The sequence below is a fragment of the Pseudophryne corroboree genome, chromosome 5, assembly GCF_028390025.1.
Source record: "Pseudophryne corroboree isolate aPseCor3 chromosome 5, aPseCor3.hap2, whole genome shotgun sequence".
Lineage (NCBI taxonomy): Eukaryota > Metazoa > Chordata > Amphibia > Anura > Myobatrachidae > Pseudophryne > Pseudophryne corroboree.
In genome coordinates, this window is record NC_086448.1 from 795,270,469 (window position 1) to 795,293,954 (window position 23,486).

A 23,486-nucleotide genomic window follows, 5' to 3' on the forward strand; every position below is an offset into this window, starting at 1 on the left:
GAAATGAGCTCGGTAGAGTTTGACAGCCCATCCACAGACTCTTAATACGGGATAAGAAGGAATTCAAATGTATACTTCGCAATACCTCGAAGCTTGATTTACAACACATACGGCACGATGATACATGACCCCCCAAACATGGACTCATACACACATGCTTCTGCTATCTCACTAGGTCATACCCTCTTCCCACCTACTCCTCTCTCCTCCCTTACCCAACCATGAAAATGAATTAACCCCTGACATATATTTTTCTCCTTTTGAAATGTTTTCAGGAAGTGGCAGTTATTATTGACTGCCAAAGGGTGGACTGTCAAAGTCAGAAAAATATCTCTATGCACACTGCCATATTTGCACCTCACACTGGTCCGCGCTGCGCATGCGTGCGCTCTCCCGTGAAGGCGCATACCCGCAGTTGCGTGCACCCGCTGGTGCACGGTATGCGTATTTACGGTAAAGTTTGTGTAGTCGTAGCGTGCGACTCAATCGTTACATATTTTCAGTAATAATGTATTTTGTAGATCATGGTCCCTTTGATAGATTCTGAAAGTTTGGTTAATATAGAATGTTTATGAACAGAGGAATCCCTCTTTGTTTGATACGAAGGGTCAGACAGGAGTAATACAGTGATGTTTAGTATCCATCGGAAGAATATTTAATTAGAAATATTCCGGTGTTGGTTTGAAGCAGATCAATCGCTCGTGCGAATAGTTATGGACATAAGAAGTTTATGAACATTTACTTTATTTGCACTTTATTACCCATGCGGCGGGAAACCCAGTTTCCCTCCCACCTGAGCAGTTGGAAATAGTCACAGCCCACCTGTATGAATCAACCTATGACCTTTTGTTATAATGCGAAGCCGAATTCCTGTGTCCAATGAACAATGAGATTGTAGGGACCATTGAATTGTATTGTGTGTGGGGCATAAATAGCGGGCCGACCATATCCAACTTCACTCTCTTCAACGGTTCTCATTGCTGATAATCGGGAGCTGGATATCGAGGCGCATGCGATCGTTCCCCTTGTGCGTAAGTTCTCTCCGTAATCATACTGTCTTACTGTGAGCCATTTCTCTCTCTCCCTCTCTTCTCTTTCTCTCGTATTTTTCCTTGATTAGACTTGAATTGTATTGTATTGTATTTCCCATGTAGTTATCTGGTTAGTTGGTTTATGTTATATTGTAGTGTATGCTTTGTACTGTGATTCCTTTTGCAAGTATAATAGTCATAATACACATAATAGGTTTCGGACCCTAAGCCCAGGTATCTGTGTATTCTTTATAGTGTTAAGTACTCCCTGAGCATCGGTGACACTCAAGCAGCTTTGTAGTTAATCAGGTTACACAAGGTTGCACTTACACTTTGTCTCTACATTAAGGTTTGCTGTGTATTTCATTGCTAAAGGTATAGATATAAAGGTTTAACGTTGTGAGCGTCTGCATCGCTGGTGATCTCCTCGTGGTCCCGAGCGCCGCTACGCTATAGCGAATCATTACGATAGTCAACAGCCAATAACGTGTCTGCCTGTGATCTCTTGGCCGTGAGTGAACGTGACGCTTGAGCGTCTAGATCACGGCTAAGCGATCGATACGCAACTAGCGTACCCTTACGGTACTACATACGTAAATAGCGTACATTGTTCTTAGACCTCATAAAGGGTTTTATATACGATAAATATTCAGCTTTATCAGTAATGTGATTGACAGGAAATGGGTGTTACTGGGCGGAAACACAGCGTTTCAGGGGCGTGTGGCTGAAAACGCTACCGTTTCCGGAAAAAACGCAGGAGTGGCCGGAGAAACGGTGGGAGTGCCTGGGCGAACGCTGGGTGTGTTTGTGACGTCAACCAGGAACGACAAGCACTGAACTGATCGCACAGGCAGAGTAAGTCTGAAGCTACTCTGAAACTGCTAAGTAGTTAGTAATCGCAATATTGCGAATACATCGGTCGCAATTTTAAGAAGCTAAGATTCACTCCCAGTAGGCGGCGGCTTAGCGTGTGTAACTCTGCTAAATTCGCCTTGCGACCGATCAACTCGGAATGAGGGCCCGTATACTAGAATGTGCACACTATCTGCAGGATCCCTGAGAATAGCTAGTGCAAACAGGACACCCAAGGGGAAGATTCTCAAGTTCTCAACACATCCTGGCCCTAGTGGGGAAAGGATACAGCCTGAGAATCCTTTGTGGGAAGCTGCCGTCTCTTGTCTGGAGATTCCCGCTCTTTTTCCTCATGAGAGGAGGGAAATTTACCTCAGCATTCTTCCCCTTAACATGTGTACCCTTGTGTCAGGGACAGATGAGTCATCAGTGATATGCAAATCATCTTTTATTCCAATAATCATATATTGAATATCTTTTAGCTCTCTTGGCTGTAACTTTGCATTATCGTAGTCGACAGTGGAGTTAAACTCCGTGTCGATACTTTGTTATTTTGGATAGTGAACATAGAGAGACTCTGAAGGACTCTGTGACATAGGGACAGACCAGGGTAGATTTCCTTTCTGTTCCCTAACCTTTTGTGCAATAATTTTACCTCAGCACTTACACATATCCAAACAGGTGTCGGCGTTGTCGACGGAGACACCCTCCCACACACATATCCGCTCTATCACCTCCTTAGAGGAGCCTTTTACCTCAGACATGTCGACACGCGCGTACCGACACACCACACACACAGGGGATGCTCTATTTGAAGACAGTTCCCCCACCAGGCCCTTTGGAGAGACAGAGAGAGAGTATGCCAGCACACACCACAGCGCTATATAATACAGGGATGTACACTATACTGAGTGATTTTTCCCCTATAGCAGCTTATATACACAGTTTTTCGCCTAAATTTAGGTGCCCCCCCTCTCTTTTTTACCCTTTGTGTACCAGGATACTGCAGTGGAGAGCCTGGGGAGCTTCCTTCCAGCTGAGCTGTGAAGAGAAAATGGCGCCGGTGTGCTGAGGAAGAAGGCCCGGCCCCCTCAGCGGCGGGCTTCTGTCCTTTTATGTACTTTAATGGCGGGGGTTAATGCACATATACAGTTTATCAGACTGTATTATGTGCTTTTCGCCAAGTAAGGTAATCTAATTGCTGCCCAGGGCGCCCCCCCCCCCCCCAGCGCCCTGCACCCATCAGTGACCGGAGTGTGTGGTGTGCTAAGGGAGCAATGGCGCACAGCTGCAGTGCTGTGCGCTACCTTAATGAAGACCGGAGTCTTCAGCCGCCGATTTTCAACTTCTCTTCGTTCTTCTGGCTCTGCAAGGGGGACGGCAGCGCGGCTTCGGGACCGGACGACCGAGGACTGGGCCTGTGTTCGATCCCTCTGGAGCTAATGGTGTCCAGTAGCCTTAGAAGCCCAAGCTAGCTGCAAGCAGGTAGGTTCGCTTCTCTCCCCTCAGTCCCACGTAGCAGTGAGTCTGTTGCCAGCAGATCTCACAGAAAATAAAAAACCTAACAAATACTTTCTTTTCTAGGAAGCTCAGGAGGCTCTGGCCGGGCACAGATACTAACTGAGGTCTGGAGGAGGGGCATAGAGGGAGGAGCCAGTGCACACCAGATATAGTACCTAATCTTTCTTTTAAGAGTGCCCAGTCTCCTGCGGAGCCCGTCTATACCCCATGGTCCTTACGGAGTACCCAGCATCCACTAGGACGTCAGAGAAAAAGGGTTATGTTATGTGGCATCCGTTGAGTGATGCTCGATTGTTGTTCATACTGTTAACTGGGTATGTTATCACAAGTTATACGGTGTGATTGGTGTGGCTGGTATGAGTCTTACCCTGGATTCCAAAATCCTTTCCTTGTAATGTCAGCTCTTCCGGGCACAGTTTCCTTAACTGAGGTCTGGAGGAGGGGCATAGAGGGAGGAGCCAGTGCACACCTGTAGTACTAAATCTTTCTTAGAGTGCCCAGTCTCCTGCGGAGACCGTCTATTCCCCATGGTCCTTACGGAGTCACCAGCATCCACTACGGACTACGAGAAATAGATTTACCGGTGAGTAAAATCTTATTTTACGCAGTACGGCAGGCATTGTCCCCTTTTTACACAGTACAGCAGGCATTGTCCCCTTTTTACACAGTACGGAAGGCATTGTCCCCTTTTTACACAGTACGGCAGGCATTGCAGCAGGTATTGTCCCCTTTTCTCTAACGTCCTAGTGGATGCTGGGGACTCTAAGAAAGAATTAGGACTACTGGTGTGCACTGGCTCCTCCCTCTATGCCCCTCCTCTAGACCTCAGTTAGAATCTGTGCCCGGAAGGAGCTGGGTGCATTTTAGTGAGCTCTCCTGAGCTTGCTAATAAGAAAGTATTTTGTTAGGTTTTTTATTTTCAGAGAGATCTGCTGGCAACAGACTCTCTGCTACGTGGGACTGAGGGGAGAGAAGCAAACCTACTAACTGCGGCTAGTTTGCGCTTCGTAAGCTACTGGACACCATTAGCTCCAGAGGGTTCGAACACAGGATCTTTACCTTGGTCGTCCGTTCCCGGAGCCGCTCCGCCGTCCCCCTCGCAGAGCCAGAAGACAGAAGCCGGCGGGTGAAGCAAGAAGACGTAAAAATCGGCGGCAGAAGACTCCTGTCTTCATATGAGGTAGCGCACAGCACTGCAGCTGTGCGCCATTGCGCACACACTAACCCACACACTCCGGTCACTGTAGGGTGCAGGGCGCAGGGGGGGGGGGGGGGGCGCCCTGTGCAGCAATTGGGTACCTCCTGGCAAAATAGGGCATATATACAGCTGGGCACTGTAATATGCATGAGCCCCCGCCATTATTTTTCCGCAAAATCGCGGGACAGAAGCCCGCCGCTGAGGGGGCGGGGCTTCTTCCTCAGCACTCACCAGCGCCATTTTCTCTCCACAGCTCAGCTGGGAGGAAGCTCCCCAGGCTCTCCCCTGCAGAAGCACGATAGAAGGGGGTGAAAAGAGAGGGGGGGGGGGCACATAAATTTGGCGTAAAAACAATATATACAGCAGCTACTGGGTTAACACTACGTTACTGTGTGATTCCTGGGTCATATAGCGCTGGGGTGTGTGCTGGCATACTCTCTCTATGGGGTATATGCAATAGCGGGCGAATCGCGTCATTTAATCCGCCCCTGTAAAATTCGCCCGCACTCGCCAGCCGCAGCCCTGTCGCCGGGACCCTGAATTCACCATATGCAATATAAAACGAATTCGACCCACCCTCAGGCGGATAACGGCCAATCGGCGAGTAGTGGGCATCCAGAATTTGCCTTCCCGCCGAAAGCAGCCCTTTATTAGGGCTTGTTTGCTGCGTGCTCTGCAGCCATTTTGTGAACCTGCAGAGAGGTGTGAGGAGGTGCAGAGCTAGCAATTTGGTTGTTTGCTGTGGATATCGTTTGGACACCCCAGCAGGCTTTATTCCAGGACAGTCAGGAGGATTCCTGTTACCCCGGAGGAGAGCCATTTTAGGAGCTTTTACAACATTTGTAGGTAAGACTAAGTACCACATGTGTGTCTGGTGTTGCATGTATGTGTTTGTGTAGTGGGGGTTGCCATGAGGTGTACATGGGGTGTTTGTGTATGTGTGCATGTGTGCAGGTATGTGTATAGCCCCTTGCTTGTGTTGCTGCATTTTTTGGGGGAGACTTGTGTTTTGGGGTAGTTTTTCACGTTTTTTTTTTATTCTTTAAATTACTTTTTGGGTCTTCTATTAGCATTGGTGTACCTCCTGAGTGTGCTGGGATGTTTTTTGGCCATTTTGGGGTGATTTGGAGCAAGCTTGGTCGACAGCCTGGTCGACATGTGCTGTGGACTGTTTGGCAAACATGTGTTTTCCCTCCTCATTTAGCATTGGTGTACCTCCTGGGTGTGCTGGGATGCTTTCTGGCCATTTTGGGGTGATTTAGAGCAAGTTTGGTCGACAGCCTGGTCGACATGTGCTGTGGACTGTTTGGCAAACATGTGTTTTCCCTCCTAATTTAGCATTGGTGTACCTCCTGAGTGTGCTGGGATGCTTTCTGGCCATTTTGGGGTGATTTGGAGCAAGTTTGGTCGACAGCCTGGTCGACATGTGCTGTGGACTGTTTGGCAAACATGTGTTTTCCCTCCTCATTTAGCATTGGTGTACCTCCTGAGTGTGCTGGGATGCTTTCTGGCCATTTTGGGGTGATTTGGAGCAGGTTTGGTCGACAGTCTGGTCGACATGTGCTGTCGGCTGTTTGGCAAACATGTGTTTTCCCTCCTCATTTAGCATTGGTGTACCTCCTGAGTGTGCTGGGGTGCTTTCTGGCCAGTTTGGGGTGATTTGGAGCAAGTTTGGTCGACAGTCTGGTCGACATGTGCTGTGGACTGTTTGGCAAACATGTGTTTTCCCTCCTCATTTAGCATTGGTGTACCTCCTGAGTGTGCTGGGATGCTTTCTGGCCATTTTGGGGTGATTTGGAGCAAGTTTGGTCGACAGCCTGGTCGACATGTGCTGTGGACTGTTTGGCAAACATGTGTTTTCCCCCCTCATTTAGCATTGGTGTACCTCCTGAGTGTGCTGGGATGCTTTCTGGCCATTTTGGGGTGATTTGGAGCAAGTTTGGTCGACAGCCTGGTCGACATGTGCTGTGGACTGTTTGGCAAACATGTGTTTTCCCTCCTCATTTAGCATTGGTGTACCTCCTGAGTGTGCTGGGATGCTTTCTGGCCATTTTGGGGTGATTTGGAGCAAGTTTGGTCGACATGTGCTGTCGGTTGTTTGGCAAACATGTGTTTTCCCTCCTCATTTAGCATTGGTGTACCTCCTGAGTGTGCTGGGATGCTTTCTGGCCATTTTGGGGTGATTTGGAGCAAGTTTGGTCGACAGTCTGGTCGACATGTGCTGTCGGTTGTTTGGCAAACATGTGTTTTCCCTCCTAATTTAGCTGTGGTGTACCTCCTGAGTGTGCTGGGATGCTTTCTGGCCAGTTTGGGGTGATTTGGAGCAAGTTTGGTCGACAGTCTGGTCGACATGTGCTGTGGACTGTTTGGCAAACATGTGTTTTCCCTCCTCATTTAGCATTGGTGTACCTCCTGAGTGTGCTGGGATGCTTTCTGGCCATTTTGGAGTGATTTGGAGCAAGTTTGGTCGACAGTCTGGTCGACATGTGCTGTCGGCTGTTTGGCAAACATGTGTTTTCCCTCCTCATTTAGCATTGGTGTACCTCCTGAGTGTGCTGGGATGCTTTCTGGCCATTTTGGAGTGATTTGGAGCAAGTTTGGTCGACAGTCTGGTCGACATGTGCTGTCGGCTGTTTGGCAAACATGTGTTTTCCCTCCTAATTTAGCTGTGGTGTACCTCCTGAGTGTGCTGGGATGCTTTCTGGCCATTTTGGAGTGATTTGGAGCAAGTTTGGTCGACAGTCTGGTCGACATGTGCTGTCGGTTGTTTGGCAAACATGTGTTTTCCCTCCTAATTTAGCTGTGGTGTACCTCCTGAGTGTGCTGGGATGCTTTCTGGCCATTTTGGGGTGATTTGGAGCAAGTTTGGTCGACAGTCTGGTCGACATGTGCTGTCGGTTGTTTGGCAAACATGTGTTTTCCCTCCTAATTTAGCTGTGGTGTACCTCCTGAGTGTGCTGGGATGCTTTCTGGCTAGTTTGGGGTGATTTGGAGCAAGTTTGGTCGACAGTCTGGTCGACATGTGCTGTGGACTGTTTGGCAAACATGTGTTTTCCCTCCTCATTTAGCATTGGTGTACCTCCTGAGTGTGCTGGGATGCTTTCTGGCCATTTTGGAGTGATTTGGAGCAAGTTTGGTCGACAGTCTGGTCGACATGTGCTGTCGGCTGTTTGGCAAACATGTGTTTTCCCTCCTCATTTAGCATTGGTGTACCTCCTGAGTGTGCTGGGATGCTTTCTGGCCATTTTGGAGTGATTTGGAGCAAGTTTGGTCGACAGTCTGGTCGACATGTGCTGTCGGCTGTTTGGCAAACATGTGTTTTCCCTCCTAATTTAGCTGTGGTGTACCTCCTGAGTGTGCTGGGATGCTTTCTGGCCATTTTGGAGTGATTTGGAGCAAGTTTGGTCGACAGTCTGGTCGACATGTGCTGTCGGCTGTTTGGCAAACATGTGTTTTCCCTCCTAATTTAGCTGTGGTCTACCTCCTGAGTGTGCTGGGATGCTTTCTGGCCATTTTGTGTGGGTCAGCCATTTTGTGTGGGTCAGCCATTTTGTGTGGGTCAGCCATTTATACATGTATGTATGTTTATTTTATTTTTATTTTATTTTATAACAGAGATGTCAAAGGACAAGCAGACCCGATCCGCCCCTTCCCCCACCCCCTCGGATCTATCCCTGCATAGCAACGAGGAGTGGGAGCCAACCCAGGAGGCGGATACGACCGACCAGGCATGTAGTGACCAGCCGCGGTCGTCAAGGGCCCATGAGAAGTCCAAGAAAAAGCCTAGTAGAAAGGTACTAACCACACCTGCAGACACAAATAGCATCAAACTTTACCCACTGTAGTTTGTGCAATGCCATGCACACCTACTGGAATATGTGCGCAATGCCAGGGATACTGACACTCACAGGTACATACCGATCTTATTAAAAAAAAAATTATTTTTTTTTAATCCCTAAAGGCAAGAAGCCAGCCAGAGGAGCAGTCGGAGGAGGAAGCCTCTGGTGAAGATGCAGGACCGAAAAAGCCGCGTGGACCCAGATACACTGAGGCGGAAAACTGTACCCTAGTGGATTGCGTCGACAGGTCCTACGACGTTTTGTATGGACCAAGGGCACAGACAACAGCAGCTAGGACAAAGCGAATCATCTGGGAATCCATTGCGAGTCAAGTCACTGCAATATCTGGAAACCACCGGAGCACCAGAAATTGCTCGAAGCGGTACAGTGATTGCCGCAGACAGACCAAGAAGAAGATGGGGATTCAGCGCCGACATGAGACAGCTACGGGAGGTGGCCCGGCTCTCAACCTGAAGTGGCTATCCTGGGAGGATGTTATTAGAAGGCGCATGAACCCTGCCATGGTCGAAGGAGTTCGCGGAGGTGTGGACTCTAGCCGTCCTGCTGGCTTTCCCGAGGAGGAAGAACCGCCCAGAAGACGGAAGAAGGCGGGAGATAAGCCGTCCAAAAGGAGGCCTGATGGTAAGAATACATTCACATGAGCTGTACTTCCCTTTAAAATTTTTGTATGTGCTAATGTGCTTTTTTTTTTTTTTCCAGACAGGCCTGCCCAGAGGACATCGCCAGCGCACGGACCGTCACCTGTGCAGCAGGCATCAGCAGCAGCGCGCGGACCATCAACTGCGCCGCAAGCATCGCGAGCACACAGATCGTCACCTGTGCGCCACAGTTCGTCATCGCGCAGTTTGTCACCTGTGCACCAGACGACGTCAGCGCACAGACTATCACCTGTGCGCCAGACACCGTCGGCGACCACACCACAAGATGGGCGCCAAACTACAGCTCCTGCGCGCAGGCCATCACCAGATCGTCGTCTCTCCAGGAGCTCTGGGACTGTGACTGAAGAGCCTCAAGACACAACCCTTGTGGACCCATCACCCGATCTGTTTGAGTCTACAGGGTTAACAGACAAAACTTTTCTTGGGTTTGAGGACAGCCGTGCAGACGTATCCAGCCAGACCCTTGAAAAGTCTTCCGAAACGAGGACAAGTGGAGCTCCTGGAGCAGCGGCATCACAGGATGGAGAAGGTTTGTATTTATTTTGTGTGTGTGTGGGAGGGGGGGGGGGGGGGTCAGCAGTTGTGTAAAGTTTATTAACTTTCCCAAAAAAATTATTTTGCAAACAGTGGTGCCACGGACCAGCAGCGGACTAGCTTCGGGGATTGGTTCCTACTTCAGGCCGGATCTCCTACAGGAGTCGTCAGAGGATGACGAGGTGGAAGTGCAGGAGGCTCCAGTTGCTACATCCCTGTGTGAGTAAATTGAATTGTGAGCCTTTAAAAAAATGTATGATGAATGTGTATAATATTTTCTAATTTTCTTTTCAGCTGCCCAAATCCAAGTGGTGGCAGACATCCAGGAAGGGCAGAATCCCTCAACTGTTCAGAGGGTTCACACCCTGGCATCGGAGATTGGGACCCGCCAGGATACGTACACCAATGTCGTGGGAAGCAGACTGGACAACATTGAGAGGACAATGGAGAAGATGTCAAACAGTCTGCTTGAACTGCAGAAGACTCTTTCCGACAGCACGGCCACAATACTACAGGTCAGAATGCAAGATCATAGGGAGAATATGAACGTACTTCACGTTCTGGCCGAATCCATGACCCGGCTCGTGGACAACAGCTCATGTCTGGCAGAAAGCAATAAAAACATGTCGGAGAGTCATCGACACTCCTCATCCAGCCAACAGGTCATCGCAACCACACTGCAGATGATCTATGATAAGCTCCCAGGACCAGTTCATCAACACGCTGGTGATCCACCATATCCGCCGTCGCAAGCCACAAGGACGCCTCGTACCCTTCCTCAAGTCCCATCCCAGTACAGACAGTCACAGATGTACCAGGGATATACAGGGATGTACCCCACCCCCCAGATGCCTCCACCACCGGCCACACAGTCTTCAGCCGCATGGGCACAGAGGTCCAGTCAACATACTACCCAGCCTCCCAGGACATCGACGCCCTATCAGGGGGAAGAAGAGGATCCGGACAGACTTCCACCATAAACCCGGTCGTATTGTTTTATTTACTTATATGTTTTTCATGTATCCCTTTCTTCCCCTCCCATTAGTTTGTTTTTTTTCTTACTATTGTTTTCTGTGTTGGGCTTCCCCACCCGTGACCGGGTACTACCAAGGAGCTTTGTGTAGGCATACATGCGCGGGCATGTATGCGGGCGCGTGTGGTAACGGATGAAAGCTCCTTGTGGCTACATGTATGATGGGCCAAAGAGCTATTCTGATACCACTTTTTTCTTCCAAAAATCCTTTTTGTAATGGTGTATAGTTGGCTTTCATTGTGTGAATTTACTATTCACTAGTCTGTGTTTTTGACTTATTCATAGGATTGGTGGGGAAAAATGAAGTGGACGGCATAAGTTCGTGTTGTGCGTACCAAGGTGAGTAGAACCATGTTTCAATGTATCTATTCAAGAAACTTTGAACCGCATGCCTTTGTAGAACCACACAGTCCAGCAATGGGTCATGCTGGGCTGTGTTGTTCCACAAATGTTAGCGTTTCAAAGTGCAGACCACTGACGCCACTATTGCACTTTGAACCGCATGCCTTTGTAGAACCACACAGTCCAGCAATGGGTCATGCTGGGCTGTGTTGTTCCACAAATGTTAGCGTTTCAAAGTGCTGACCACTGACGCCACTATTTCACTTTGAACCGCATGCCTTTGTAGAACCACACAGTCCAGCAATGGGTCATGCTGGGCTGTGTTGTTCCACAAATGTTAGCGTTTCAAAGTGCTGACCACTGACGCCACTATTTCACTTTGAACCGCATGCCTTTGTAGAACCACACAGTCCAGCAATGGGTCATGCTGGGCTGTGTTGTTCCACAAATGTTAGCGTTTCAAAGTGCAGACCACTGACGCCACTATTGCACTTTGAACCGCATGCCTTTGTAGAACCACACAGTCCAGCAATGGGTCATGCTGGGCTGTGTTGTTCCACAAATGTTAGCGTTTCAAAGTGCTGACCACTGACGCCACTATTTCACTTTGAACCGCATGCCTTTGTAGAACCACACAGTCCAGCAATGGGTCATGCTGGGCTGTGTTGTTCCACAAATGTTAGCGTTTCAAAGTGCTGACCACTGACGCCACTATTTCACTTTGAACCGCATGCCTTTGTAGAACCACACAGTCCAGCAATGGGTCATGCTGGGCTGTGTTGTTCCACAAATGTTAGCGTTTCAAAGTGCTGACCACTGACGCCACTATTTCACTTTGAACCGCATGCCTTTGTAGAACCACACAGTCCAGCAATGGGTCATGCTTGGCTGTGTTGTTCCACAAATGTTAGCATTTCAAAGTGCAGACCACTGACGCCACTATTTCACTTTGAACCGCATGCCTTTGTAGAACCACAGTCCAGCAATGGGTCATGCTGGGCTGTGTTGTTCCACAAATTTTAGCGTTTCAAAGTGCTGACCACTGACGCCACTATTTCACTTTGAACCGCATGCCTTTGTAGAACCACACAGTCCAGCAATGGGTCATGCTGGGCTGTGTTGTTCCACAAATGTTAGCGTTTCAAAGTGCAGACCACTGACGCCACTATTGCACTTTGAACCGCATGCCTTTGTAGAACCACACAGTCCAGCAATGGGTCATGCTGGGCTGTGTTGTTCCACAAATTTTCATTGAAAAGAAATGAACATGAATTTAGTGTGGCTTTACTTTAATATACTTTTTTTCTTTTCCCCACAGATATCTATATACACAAGAAAAGAATGTAAAGAAGAACAAACTACTTTTTTGTTTTAATTAACTTTCAAACTTTATTTAAAAAATAACATTTTTCTTCAATAAACTTTAAAAAATAGAAGTTTCCTGTGGTTTTTATTAAAATTTGTAATGCAGTTGAATTGTACGTAAGTAGATTGCCCAGGGAACATCAGGGGAACTGTGTCTCTTCACATCCACGCCACTTAGGAAGGATACACCGGAAGACCTGTGGAAGAGAACAGTATGAGCTTCCAGATATGGGTGATAGTGTCACCCTGGGACTGGAAAAAAGAGGTACATACAACAGTCCACACAACACAAGCGGGTTACAGCGGCCCAAATGCAACCCTCCTGCACTTGCATCACTACACATCCAAACATTCCCTGACTAGCATTGCTGTTTCAGGGAATGTTTGGATGTGCAGTCTTGCAAATGCCGGAGGGCTGCACTTTGGACATGTCGGGGTGATTTTGGACAAGGGAGTTTTGGGCAATACATCTCACCTGAGGGGGGGTTGTCTGCTACATGGCGGAGGGTCAGGTCCACATCACCAGTAGGTCGGCCATGGAACATCAGTTGAAATGTCGTGTCTCCTCACATCCACGCCACTTGGGAAGATACATCGCAGGACCTGTGGAAGAGAACAGTTTGAGCTTCCAGATATGGGTGATAGTGTCACCCTGGGACTGGAATAAAGAGGTACATACAACAGTCCACACAACACAAGCGGGTTACAGCGGCCCAAATGCAACCCTCCTGCACTTGCATCACTACACATCCAAACATTCCCTGACTAGCATTGGTGTTTCAGGGAATGTTTGGATGTGCAGTCTTGCAAATGCTGGAGGGCTGCACTTTGGACATGTCGGGGTGATTTTGGACATGGGAGTTTTGGGCAATACATCTCACCTGAGGGGGGGTTGTCTGCTACATGGCGGAGGGTCAGGTCCACATCACCAGTAGGTCGGCCATGGAACATCAGTTGAAATGTCGTGTCTCTTCACATCCACGCCACTTGGGAAGATACATCGCAGGACCTGTGGAAGAGAACAGTTTGAGCTTCCAGATGTGGGTAATAGTGTCACCCTGGGACTGGAAAGAAGAGGTACATAAAGTCCACACAACACAAGCGGGGAACAGTGGGTCCAAATGCAACCCTCCGCCACTCGCGTCACTACACATCCAAACATTCCCTGACAAGCATTGGTGTATCAGGAGGGAATGTTTGGATGTGCAGTCTTGCAAATGCCGGAGGGCTGCACTTTGGACATGCCGGGGTGATTTTGGACAAGGGAGTCTTGGTCAATACATCTCACCTGAGGGGGTTGTCTGCTACATGGCGGAGGGTCAGGTCCACATCTCCAGTAGGTCGCCCATGGTAGAGTTGGATAAAAGGGTCAAATATTTGCGGTAACCCAACAGGATAAAACAGGGGGGAACGAACTGTACAAACGGGCCTGGGGATATACATCAACAGGATGTAAAACTCTGAAATAGATAAATGAAGAGGTTTTTTAAAAAATATTCCAATGTCAGTTTACACGATAATACAAATGTTGTCAGTATACTCACAGGCAACTGCAAAATAATTTTGGATCAATGTCCGCCGGGAATCCTCTCCTTCGCCCATACCCACCGGTAGAGCAGAAGACCGGTTCCTGCGTCGGAAAGCACTACGACGAAGAGTCACCGGCAAACGGTTTGCGACACATATGTTGTGTAAAATACAACATGCACATTTACCATGCCGCAAACCTTCGACGGTGAGTACAAAAGAGCACCGCCAGAAGTGTCTAAACATCGAAACCGGCTTTTAAGTACACCGAAGGCACGTTCAATTATTTGCCTCGATGCAATGTGTGTCTCTTGGTAACGTTTTTCTGCTCTACCAACAGGATTAGACAATGGGGTCAACAGCCACGGTTTGTTTGGATAACCCGCATCGCCTATAGAAAATATAAAAAAAATGTTAGGTACTTGTAAAAAATAATAATAAAAAAATATTAATAAAATAATAAAAAAATAAAAGAATGAAAATACATACCTAACAGCCAGCCACCAGGCATGTTTCCTGTTTCGAACTTGTCAAACAGCGATGACTGGCTTAGGATGAAGGAGTCGTGAGATGATCCAGGAAATCCAACAAAAATGTTCAAAAATCTCATGTTTACATCACAGACCGCTTGCACGTTCAGGGAATGGAACTGTTTTCGGTTCCGAAAACATTCCTCTGAATTCCGTGGCGGTCTGATCTGCACGTGGGTACAGTCAATCGCGCCCAGCACATTGGGAAATTTGTATTTGTTGAAAAAGCCTAATTTGATCTCACGACATTCGCTGTCCGTCTCTGGAAATGTAATGTACTGGATCGTCAATTTGCGGAAAGCCCTAATGACCTGGGTTATACAGCGCGACAGTGTCGACTGTGAAAAACCGCATGTTTGAGACAGTGTAGGCTGGAATGTGCCTGACGCCAAAAAATGTAACGTCCCCAGCAGTTTCTGAAAACCGCTGATTGCACGATTTGTCCGTGCCCGAGGTTCCAAGTCGGCCTCCAACAGAGCGAACAGCGAATATATGTCGCGAGTCGATAAGCGATAATTTTGTATCACCTCGAACTCGCTGAGATCCTCCAGTTCACGCCTAGTGCGATACTGGCGTGGACGTGGAAATGAAACCCGCAATACTGGCTCACCCAATGCAGACATTTGCTGACCTGGATCCTGATGTTCATCAGCACTTTCTTCCTCCATCATGCTTGCAGCCAGCATGAACATCACAATCTGGTCAGAAAAAGGCTCCATCATTGTAGTCAGTACAAAAATAGGAATGTGTTTTAAAACGCAGGAATTTTCCTAAAAAAACGATTCCACAGAGCTGACTGTAAAATGGCTCCTTCTCCCTGTAGTCTCAAACCTGGGAGTGAGGAGATAGGAGGGGCTTTGCAGAAGTGTATCCTGGGTAAAACTGTGGAATCATGGGTAAATTTCCCTCAGGAGATTGAAGAAAAAAATATTCCTTTAAAAAATCAATTAAATAATACTTGTGAAGCAAAAAAAGACAAACCAAGTAGATAATCCTTTCAAATATAAATAGATATGCTACTAGCAATCCTCAAATATCAAAAAAAATCATGTACTAAAATTTTTTTTATAGATCCCGCCAGTCAACTGAGGCGGACTGAAATAGTCGAATTTGCGGTCGAAAAGCACTGCAGGCGAATTTCCAAACTTGAATTGAATATGCTTTGGGCGAATTGCAGCATCTGTACCATTGCAGAAAAGTCGAATGCGAAAAAAGTCGAATTGCCAAAAGTCGAATTTTGAATGTCCGTTTTTTTGCGATAAAGTACTGTACTGCATAGGCGAATTGTTTTTTTGAGGCGAAAAAGTTCCAGAATTCGACTATTTCTGGAATTCGCCTGCAATTGCATATACCCCTCTGTCTCTCCAAAGGGCCTTGTGGGGGAACTGTCTTCAAATAGAGCATCCCCTGTGTGTCTGGTGTGTCGGTACGTGTGTGTCGACATGTCTGAGGTAAAAGGCTCCCCTAAGGAGGAGATGGAGCTAATATGTGTGTGAGAGGGTGTCTCCGTCGACAACGCCGACACCGGTTTGGATATGTGTAAGTGCTAAGGTGAATTTATGGCACAAAAGATTAGAGAACAGACAGGAAATCTAGCCATGTCTGTCCCTCTGTTGCAGAGATCTTCAGAGTCTCTCAATGCTCACTATCCAGTGTCGACTACGATAATGAAAAGTTACAGCCAAAATGGCAGGAAAGTATTCAATATATGATTATTGTAATAAAAGATGATTTGCATATCACTGATGACTCATCTGTTCCTGACACAAGGGTACACATGTTGAAGGGGAAGAAAGCTGAGGTAAATTTCCCTCCTCTCATGATAAAAAAGAGCGGGAATCTCCAGACAAGAGACTGCAGTTTCCCACAAAGAATTCTCAGGCAGCATCCTTTCCCCACTAGGGCCAGGATACAATGGGAATCTTCCCCTAGGGTGTCACAAAAGGTAGCCCTGTCGTAACAGCTATTCTCAGGGATCCTGCAGATAGCGTGCACATTCTGGTACACTACTCAGACCGGCGATGGCGTCGGCATGGGTTTATAGCGCTGTGGTAGCGTGGACAGTTACCATATTAACAGAGATTGAGACCCTAGTATGTAGATATATATATATATATATATATATATATATATGTATATATAGAGATATATATATATATATTAAAGATGCTGTCTTAAGAGATATATATATATATATTAGTGATGTGCACCGGAAATATTTCGCGTTTTGTGTTTTGGTTTTGGGTTCGGTTCCGCGGCCGTGTTTTGGATTCGGACGCGTTTTGGCAAAACCTCACCGAAAATTTTTTGTCGGATTCGGGTGTGTTTTGGATTCGGGTGTTTTTTTCAAAAAACCCTAAAAAACAGCTTCAATCATAGAATTTGGGGGTCATTTTGATCCCATAGTATTATTAACCTCAATAACCATAATTTCCACTCATTTCCAGTCTATTCTGAACACCTCACACTATTATTTTTAGTCCTAAAATTTGCACCGAGGTCGCTGGATGGCTAAGCTAAGCGACACAAGTGGCCGACACAAACACCTGGCCCATCTAGGAGTGGCACTGCAGTGTCAGGCAGGATGGCCCTTCAATAAAATAGTCCCCAAACAGCACATGATGCAAAGAAAAAAAAGAGGCGCACCAAGGTGGCTGTGTGACTAAGCTAAGCGACACAAGTGGCCGACACAAACACCTGGCCCATCTAGGAGTGGCACTGCAGTGTCAATCAAGACAGGATGGCACTTCCAAAAAATTGTCCCCAAACAGCACATGATGCAAAGAAAAAATGAGGCGCACCAAGGTGGCTGTGTGACTAAGCTAAGCGACACAAGTGGCCGACACAAACACCTGGCCCATCTAGGAGTGGCACTGCAGTGTCAATCAAGACAGGATGGCACGTCCAAAAAATTGTCCCCAAACAGCACATGATGCAAAGAAAAAAAGAGGCGCACCAAGGTGGCTGTGTGACTAAGCTAAGCGACACAAGTGGCCGACACAAACATCTGGCCCATCTAGGATTGGCACTGCAGTGTCAGGCAGGATGGCCCTTCCAAAAAATTGTCCCAAAACAGCACATGATGCAAAGAAAAAAAGAGGCGCACCAAGGTGGCTGTGTGACTAAGCTAAGCGACACAAGTGGCCGACACAAACACCCGGCCCATCTAGGAGTGGCACTGCAGTGTCAATCAAGACAGGATGGCACTTCCAAAAAATTGTCCCCAAACAGCAGATGATGCAAAGAAAAAATGGCGCACCAAGGTGGCTGTGTGACTAAGCTAAGCGACACAAGTGGCCGACACAAACACCTGGCCCATCTAGGAGTGGCACTGCAGTGTCAATCAAGACAGAATGGCACTTCCAAAAAATTGTCCCCAAACAGCACATGATGCAAAGAAAAAAAGAGGCACACCAAGGTGGCTGTGTGACTAAGCTAAGCGACACAAGTGGCCGACACAAACACCTGGCCCATCTAGGAGTGGCACTGCAGTGTCAGGCAGGATGGCCCTTCCAAAAAAATGTCCCCAAACAGCACATGATGCAAAGAAAAAAAGAGGCGCACCAAGGTGGCTGTGTGACTAAGCTAAGCGACACAAGTGGCCGACACAAACACCTGACCCATCTAGGAGTGGCACTGCAGTGTCAATCAAGACAGGATGGCACTTCCAAAAAATTGTCCCCAAACAGCACATGATGCAAAAAAAAAAAAAAAGAGGCGCACCAAGGTGGCTGTGTGACTAAGCTAAGCGACACAAGTGGCCGACACAAACACCTGGACCATCTAGGAGTGGCACTGCAGTGTCAATCAAGACAGGATGGCACTTCCAAAAAATTGTCCCCAAACAGCACATGATGCAAAGAAAAAAAGAGGCACACCAAGGTGGCTGTGTGACTAAGCTAAGCGACACAAGTGGCCGACACAAACACCTGGCCCATCTAGGAGTGGCACTGCAGTGTCAGGCAGGATGGCCCTTCCAAAAAAATGTCCCCAAACAGCACATGATGCAAAGAAAAAAAGAGGCGCACCAAGGTGGCTGTGTGACTAAGCTAAGCGACACAAGTGGCCGACACAAACACCTGACCCATCTAGGAGTGGCACTGCAGTGTCAATCAAGACAGGATGGCACTTCCAAAAAATTGTCCCCAAACAGCACATGATGCAAAAAAAAAAAAAAGAGGCGCACCAAGGTGGCTGTGTGACTAAGCTAAGCGACACAAGTGGCCGACACAAACACCTGGACCATCTAGGAGTGGCACTGCAGTGTCAGGCAGGATGGCCCTTCCAAAAAATTGTCCCCAAACAGCACATGATGCAAAGAAAAATGAAAGAAAAAAGAGGTGCAAGATGGAATTGTCCTTGGGCCCTCCCACCCACCCTTATGTTGTATAAACAGGACATGCACACTTTAACGAACCCATCATTTCAGCGACAGGGTCTGCCACACGACTGTGACTGAAATGACTGGTTGGTTTGTGCCCCCACCAAAAAAGAAGCAATCAATCTCTCCTTGCACAAACTGGCTCTACAGAGGCAAGATGTCCACCTCATCATCATCCTCCGATTCCCCACCCCTTTCACTGTGTACATCCCCCTCCTCACAGATTATTAATTCGTCCCCACTGGAATCCACCATCTCAGGTCCCCGTGTACTTTCTGGAGGCAATTGCTGCTGGTGAATGTCTCCACGGAGGAATTGATTATAATTAATTTTGATGAACATCGTCTTCTCCACATTTTCTGAAAGTAACCTCGTACGCCGATTGCTGACAAGGTGAGCGGCTGCACTAAACACTCTTTCGGAGTACACACTGGAGGGAGGGCAACTTAGGTAGAATAAAGCCAGTTTCTGCAAGGGCCTCCAAATTGCCTCTTTTTCCTGCCAGTATACGTACGGACTGTCTGACGTGCCTACTTGGATGCGGTCACTCATATAATCCTCCACCATTCTTTCCATGGTGAGAGAATCATATGCAGTGACAGTAGACGACATGTCAGTAATCATTGGCAGGTCCTTCAGTCCGGACCAGATGTCAGCACTCGCTCCAGACTGCCCTGCATCACCGCCAGCGGGTGGGCTAGGAATTCTTAGCCTTTTCCTCGCACCCCCAGTTGCGGGAGAATGTGAAGGAGGAGATGTTGACGGGTCACGTTCCGCTTGACTTGACAATTTTCTCACCAGCAGGTCTTTGAACCTCTGCAGACTTGTGTCTGCTGGAAAGAGAGATACAACGTAGGTTTTAAATCTAGGATCGAGCACGGTGGCCAAAATGTAGTGCTCTGATTTCAACAGATTGACCACCCGTGAATCCTGGTTAAGCGAATTAAGGGCTCCATCCACAAGTCCCACATGCCTAGCGGAATCGCTCTGTTTTAGCTCCTCCTTCAATGTTTCCAGCCTCTTCTGCAAAAGCCTGATGAGGGGAATGACCTGACTCAGGCTGGCAGTGTCTGAACTGACTTCACGTGTGGCAAGTTCAAAGGGTTGCAGAACCTTGCACAACGTTGAAATCATTCTCCACTGCGCTTGAGTCAGGTGCATTCCCCCTCCTTTGCCTATATCGTGGGCAGATGTATAGGCTTGAATGGCCTTTTGCTGCTCCTCCATCCTCTGAAGCATATAGAGGGTTGAATTCCACCTCGTTACCACCTCTTGCTTCAGATGATGGCAGGGCAGGTTCAGGAATGTTTGGTGGTGCTCCAGTCTTCTGTACGCGGTGCCTGAATGCCGAAAGTGGCCCGCAATTCTTCGGGCTACCGACAGCATCTCTTGCACGCCCCTGTCATTTTTTAAATAATTCTGCACCACCAAATTCAATGTATGTGCAAAACATGGGATGTGCTGGAATTTGCCCAGATGTAATGCACACACAATAATGCTGGCGTTGTCCAATGTCATGTATTGAATCCCGCTTTGTGGACTTTGTGATCTGTGTGATAAAACGGTATTGAACCCCGCTTTGTGGACTTTGTGAAGCTGTGTGATCTATGAGCACGGTCTGAAGTGAAAACGTGCAACAGAGTGTGATAAAGTTTTCGTTGTATTACGCTCTGGCTGTTTTGGAGCACAGTAGGGAGACTCCAATGATCCTACCATTTATGGGCAACAAGTGTCTATAAGTGGTACGATTGGACCGCACGGTTGTATGTGTGACCAATAACGCAACGTGATATGAGGTCGTATATCCATGCGTAAATTTTGCCCTCATACGTGTTGTAGGGAGCACATGCAAGCGTGATTTGTGTAAAAGAAAAAGGAAGGGAATTTTCTCAGGAAAATCTCTAGAGATAGGGCCTGCAACGGCTACACGTGTCTGCTAGAAGGCGGAACGGAGATACCCGGAGCAGAAGAAGTTCAGTGGAAGAGCTTTAAGGATTTCCAACGAAGTTCTGTGTTTGGTGCATTTTAGGAAGTTTTTCTGTGTTAAAAAGGTCCACAATGGCAGCCAAGTGCACAATACAGAGACGGTCGGAGGTCAGGATTCAGACTCCAGAGGCTTGCAGACCCCGAGGGTCTGCTCGGTTAGTAATGTGGGGGAAATATGGTCCCCACACTGAGACCTTTTGTGATGAATGGACACGAATGACTGCGGGGGATAAGGTACCATTTCCCGGGATAGGTAGTTTTAACTCAGAGGTGTTGCATAATTTAAGGCGAAGGATATGTCTCATTAAATCAGCAAAGAGACGAATCAAGCATTATGATTGTTTACAGATATGGCAACAGGAGAGTGAAATGCAGAGAAATGTAACTTACTCACCTAACTTTCATCTTGAGAGGAGAGACATGACAATGGAGGGGATGGTGGTTGCGGAGAAAAGCACAAGGGTGAACAATAAAAACGCTCTTAGCAACTGTAGTATAGATGATAAGAATAAGTGTAATAAATGTAACAAAGATAATTGTAATACTGTTGAATGTACAACTATTAACCCATGCAAGTCGCACCCCATGTTAAACTTTCCTCAGGAACACCAACCAGAAAGTGAACCCAGAACGATGTCGGCACCTCTTCCAGAAGCCATCACACAAGACGTCCAGGTGGACGCGACCCAATCGGTAAAAACTGTAATCAAACCCCCTAATGGAGGGTCAGGTGAGGTCGTGTCCACAGGTATGTATGGTATTATACATCACGCACAAACAAATGTACCCTATATCGGAAAATCAATTCAGAATGACGTTACTGGACTTAATCCTGTTAGGGTAATTGCAGTACCAAATGGGAAAACTGACACTTCAGGATTCACTCCCGTCAGGAACATCGCCATGTACTGCCCCTTTTCCCGAACAGAATTAAGAGCAATTCTGTCTGAATTTCCTGATCCCAGGAAAGACTTAGTTGCTTGTCAAAGATACATTAGAGTGCTAGGACACACTGCAGAGCCAAATAACAAAGATTGGAGGACAGTTTTGAGGGCATGTTTACCCCCCGATGTTGATTCATTGAAATTTATCGCTGATTGTAAGCTAGATGAGGAAGTGCCACTAACAAACGAGTATAACCAAGATAATGTAAAAAGAATCAATCTACAGTTGAAAGAATATTTTCCTACAGTAGTAAAGTGGAATAAAATCTTTACAATAAAACAAAAAGAAGTTGAATCCGCAGAAGAGTATTTTCACCGGGCTCTGCAGGATATGGCTAGGTACACTGGTATAGATGACATTGAAACTAACGTACACCACAGAGAGGTAGCTGTGTCCGTATTAATGAACAACTTAAAAGACACACTAAAAATTAGGGTACAAACCTCAATACCTCATTGGAGAGGTATCTCGGTTGCGGCATTAAGAGAGTCCGCTATCGAGCATGACCGAAATATCCAAAGAACCAGGGAAGCGCAGGGAGAGCGGTTGATGACACTGAACATCCAAGCACTAGAGGATGCTTCAAGTCGACCAGAACCCCAGGCCCCTAGCACATGGAGAAAGCCAAGGATTTGTTACCATTGTAGAAAAGAAGGGCATTATGCCAGCAACTGTAATAACCCACATAAAGTTAGACCCCCTAGACCAAGAAATGAGCAAAATTACAACACACACCATTATAATCAGAGATCATATAGGAAGAATTTGGGGCCACACCCATGATAGGTAGTCAAGAAAGGTGATCATACGACGGATGGTAAGCCTGAGGTAACGGTTAATAAAGTGGGAGGTCATTCACTGAAAGACACAGGAATGACCAGGTGAAACGTTGTAAATGTATCTGTGAAATGTTTTTTTTCTCTCTCTCTCTATCCCCATCTCTGACGAGTATTGGTAAGAATTCACACATTGCATATCCACTTGGTCCTTGCAGAAGTCTACCAAACCCCAGCATGACCTCCGCCACAATGTATTTCTGGCCAGATACAGACAGTGGAGTAATGCAGGTGCTGGTGGGGAGGGACTGCTCAAGGAGACCATTAGACACGTAGATATGACAGCCTAATAAGTCTGACAATGTTTTTCTAATGCTAACAATGTTTTCTTAATGTTGACAATGTTTAAAAATGCTTTGTTTCTCTTCTCTTATTGATGGTTATTGTCGAGTTATGTAATGTATATATGCACATGAATTGTTCTCTACCTCTTTTGTTTTTTATTTTCTCTCTCTTCTCACTCATGTTTTCATGGTTTAAAGATGGTATGTCACCCCTCAGTTGGACCAATGGTAATGCCAGATTTTTGCTCCTTACAGAAAGATCGCTGATGGGGAAGGAATATTGCATCACCAGAATGTTCGTTTGGAAGACTGAGAGACAGCACCTTTGAGAGGACAGCAGAACAAGAAGAACAACAAGACGAGAGAACTTATTATCGTAACAAGTTCTCTCCCCCTCAAACTGTTTTCTTATACCCCCTTTACAAAATTCTTCTTTTCTCCTCCTGTAAGATGGACTTGCCCCAAGAGACTGTGATATGGATTTTCCCGTTAACCATGATGTTGACCAGAGCAGTCTGTTTCGGTGAGAGTACCAGTGAGGTCGAGAAAGGATCCAGAAAGGTCCTGATGACTGAGACGGAGGTGTAAATTTCCAATAGCAA

At 47.0% G+C, this 23,486-nt stretch overlaps 2 protein-coding genes across 2 annotated transcripts; one reads left to right on the forward strand and one right to left on the reverse strand.

Moving 5' to 3' along the window:
- The first annotated feature begins 5,259 nt into the window (after nt 1–5,259).
- On the forward strand, nt 5,260–12,390 carry LOC134928557 (mucin-2-like). Its single transcript, XM_063924434.1, has 7 exons — nt 5,260–5,448; nt 8,218–8,396; nt 8,564–9,083; nt 9,162–9,650; nt 9,749–9,874; nt 9,950–11,027; nt 12,349–12,390. Exons 2-6 carry the CDS (start codon nt 8,220–8,222, stop codon nt 10,633–10,635), a joined length of 1,998 nt encoding a protein of 665 aa, XP_063780504.1. The 5' UTR covers nt 5,260–5,448; nt 8,218–8,219; the 3' UTR covers nt 10,636–11,027; nt 12,349–12,390.
- A 1,115-nt stretch (nt 12,391–13,505) lies between these two features.
- Nucleotides 13,506–15,464, reverse strand: LOC134929481 (putative nuclease HARBI1). The gene is made up of 2 exons (XM_063925094.1): nt 14,412–15,464; nt 13,506–14,313 (listed from the first exon to the last, which is right to left on the reverse strand). The coding sequence occupies exons 1-2, from the start codon at nt 15,172–15,174 to the stop codon at nt 14,054–14,056; spliced, it is 1,023 nt and encodes a 340-aa protein (XP_063781164.1). The 5' UTR covers nt 15,175–15,464; the 3' UTR covers nt 13,506–14,053.
- Between the last annotated feature and the right edge of the window lie 8,022 nt (nt 15,465–23,486).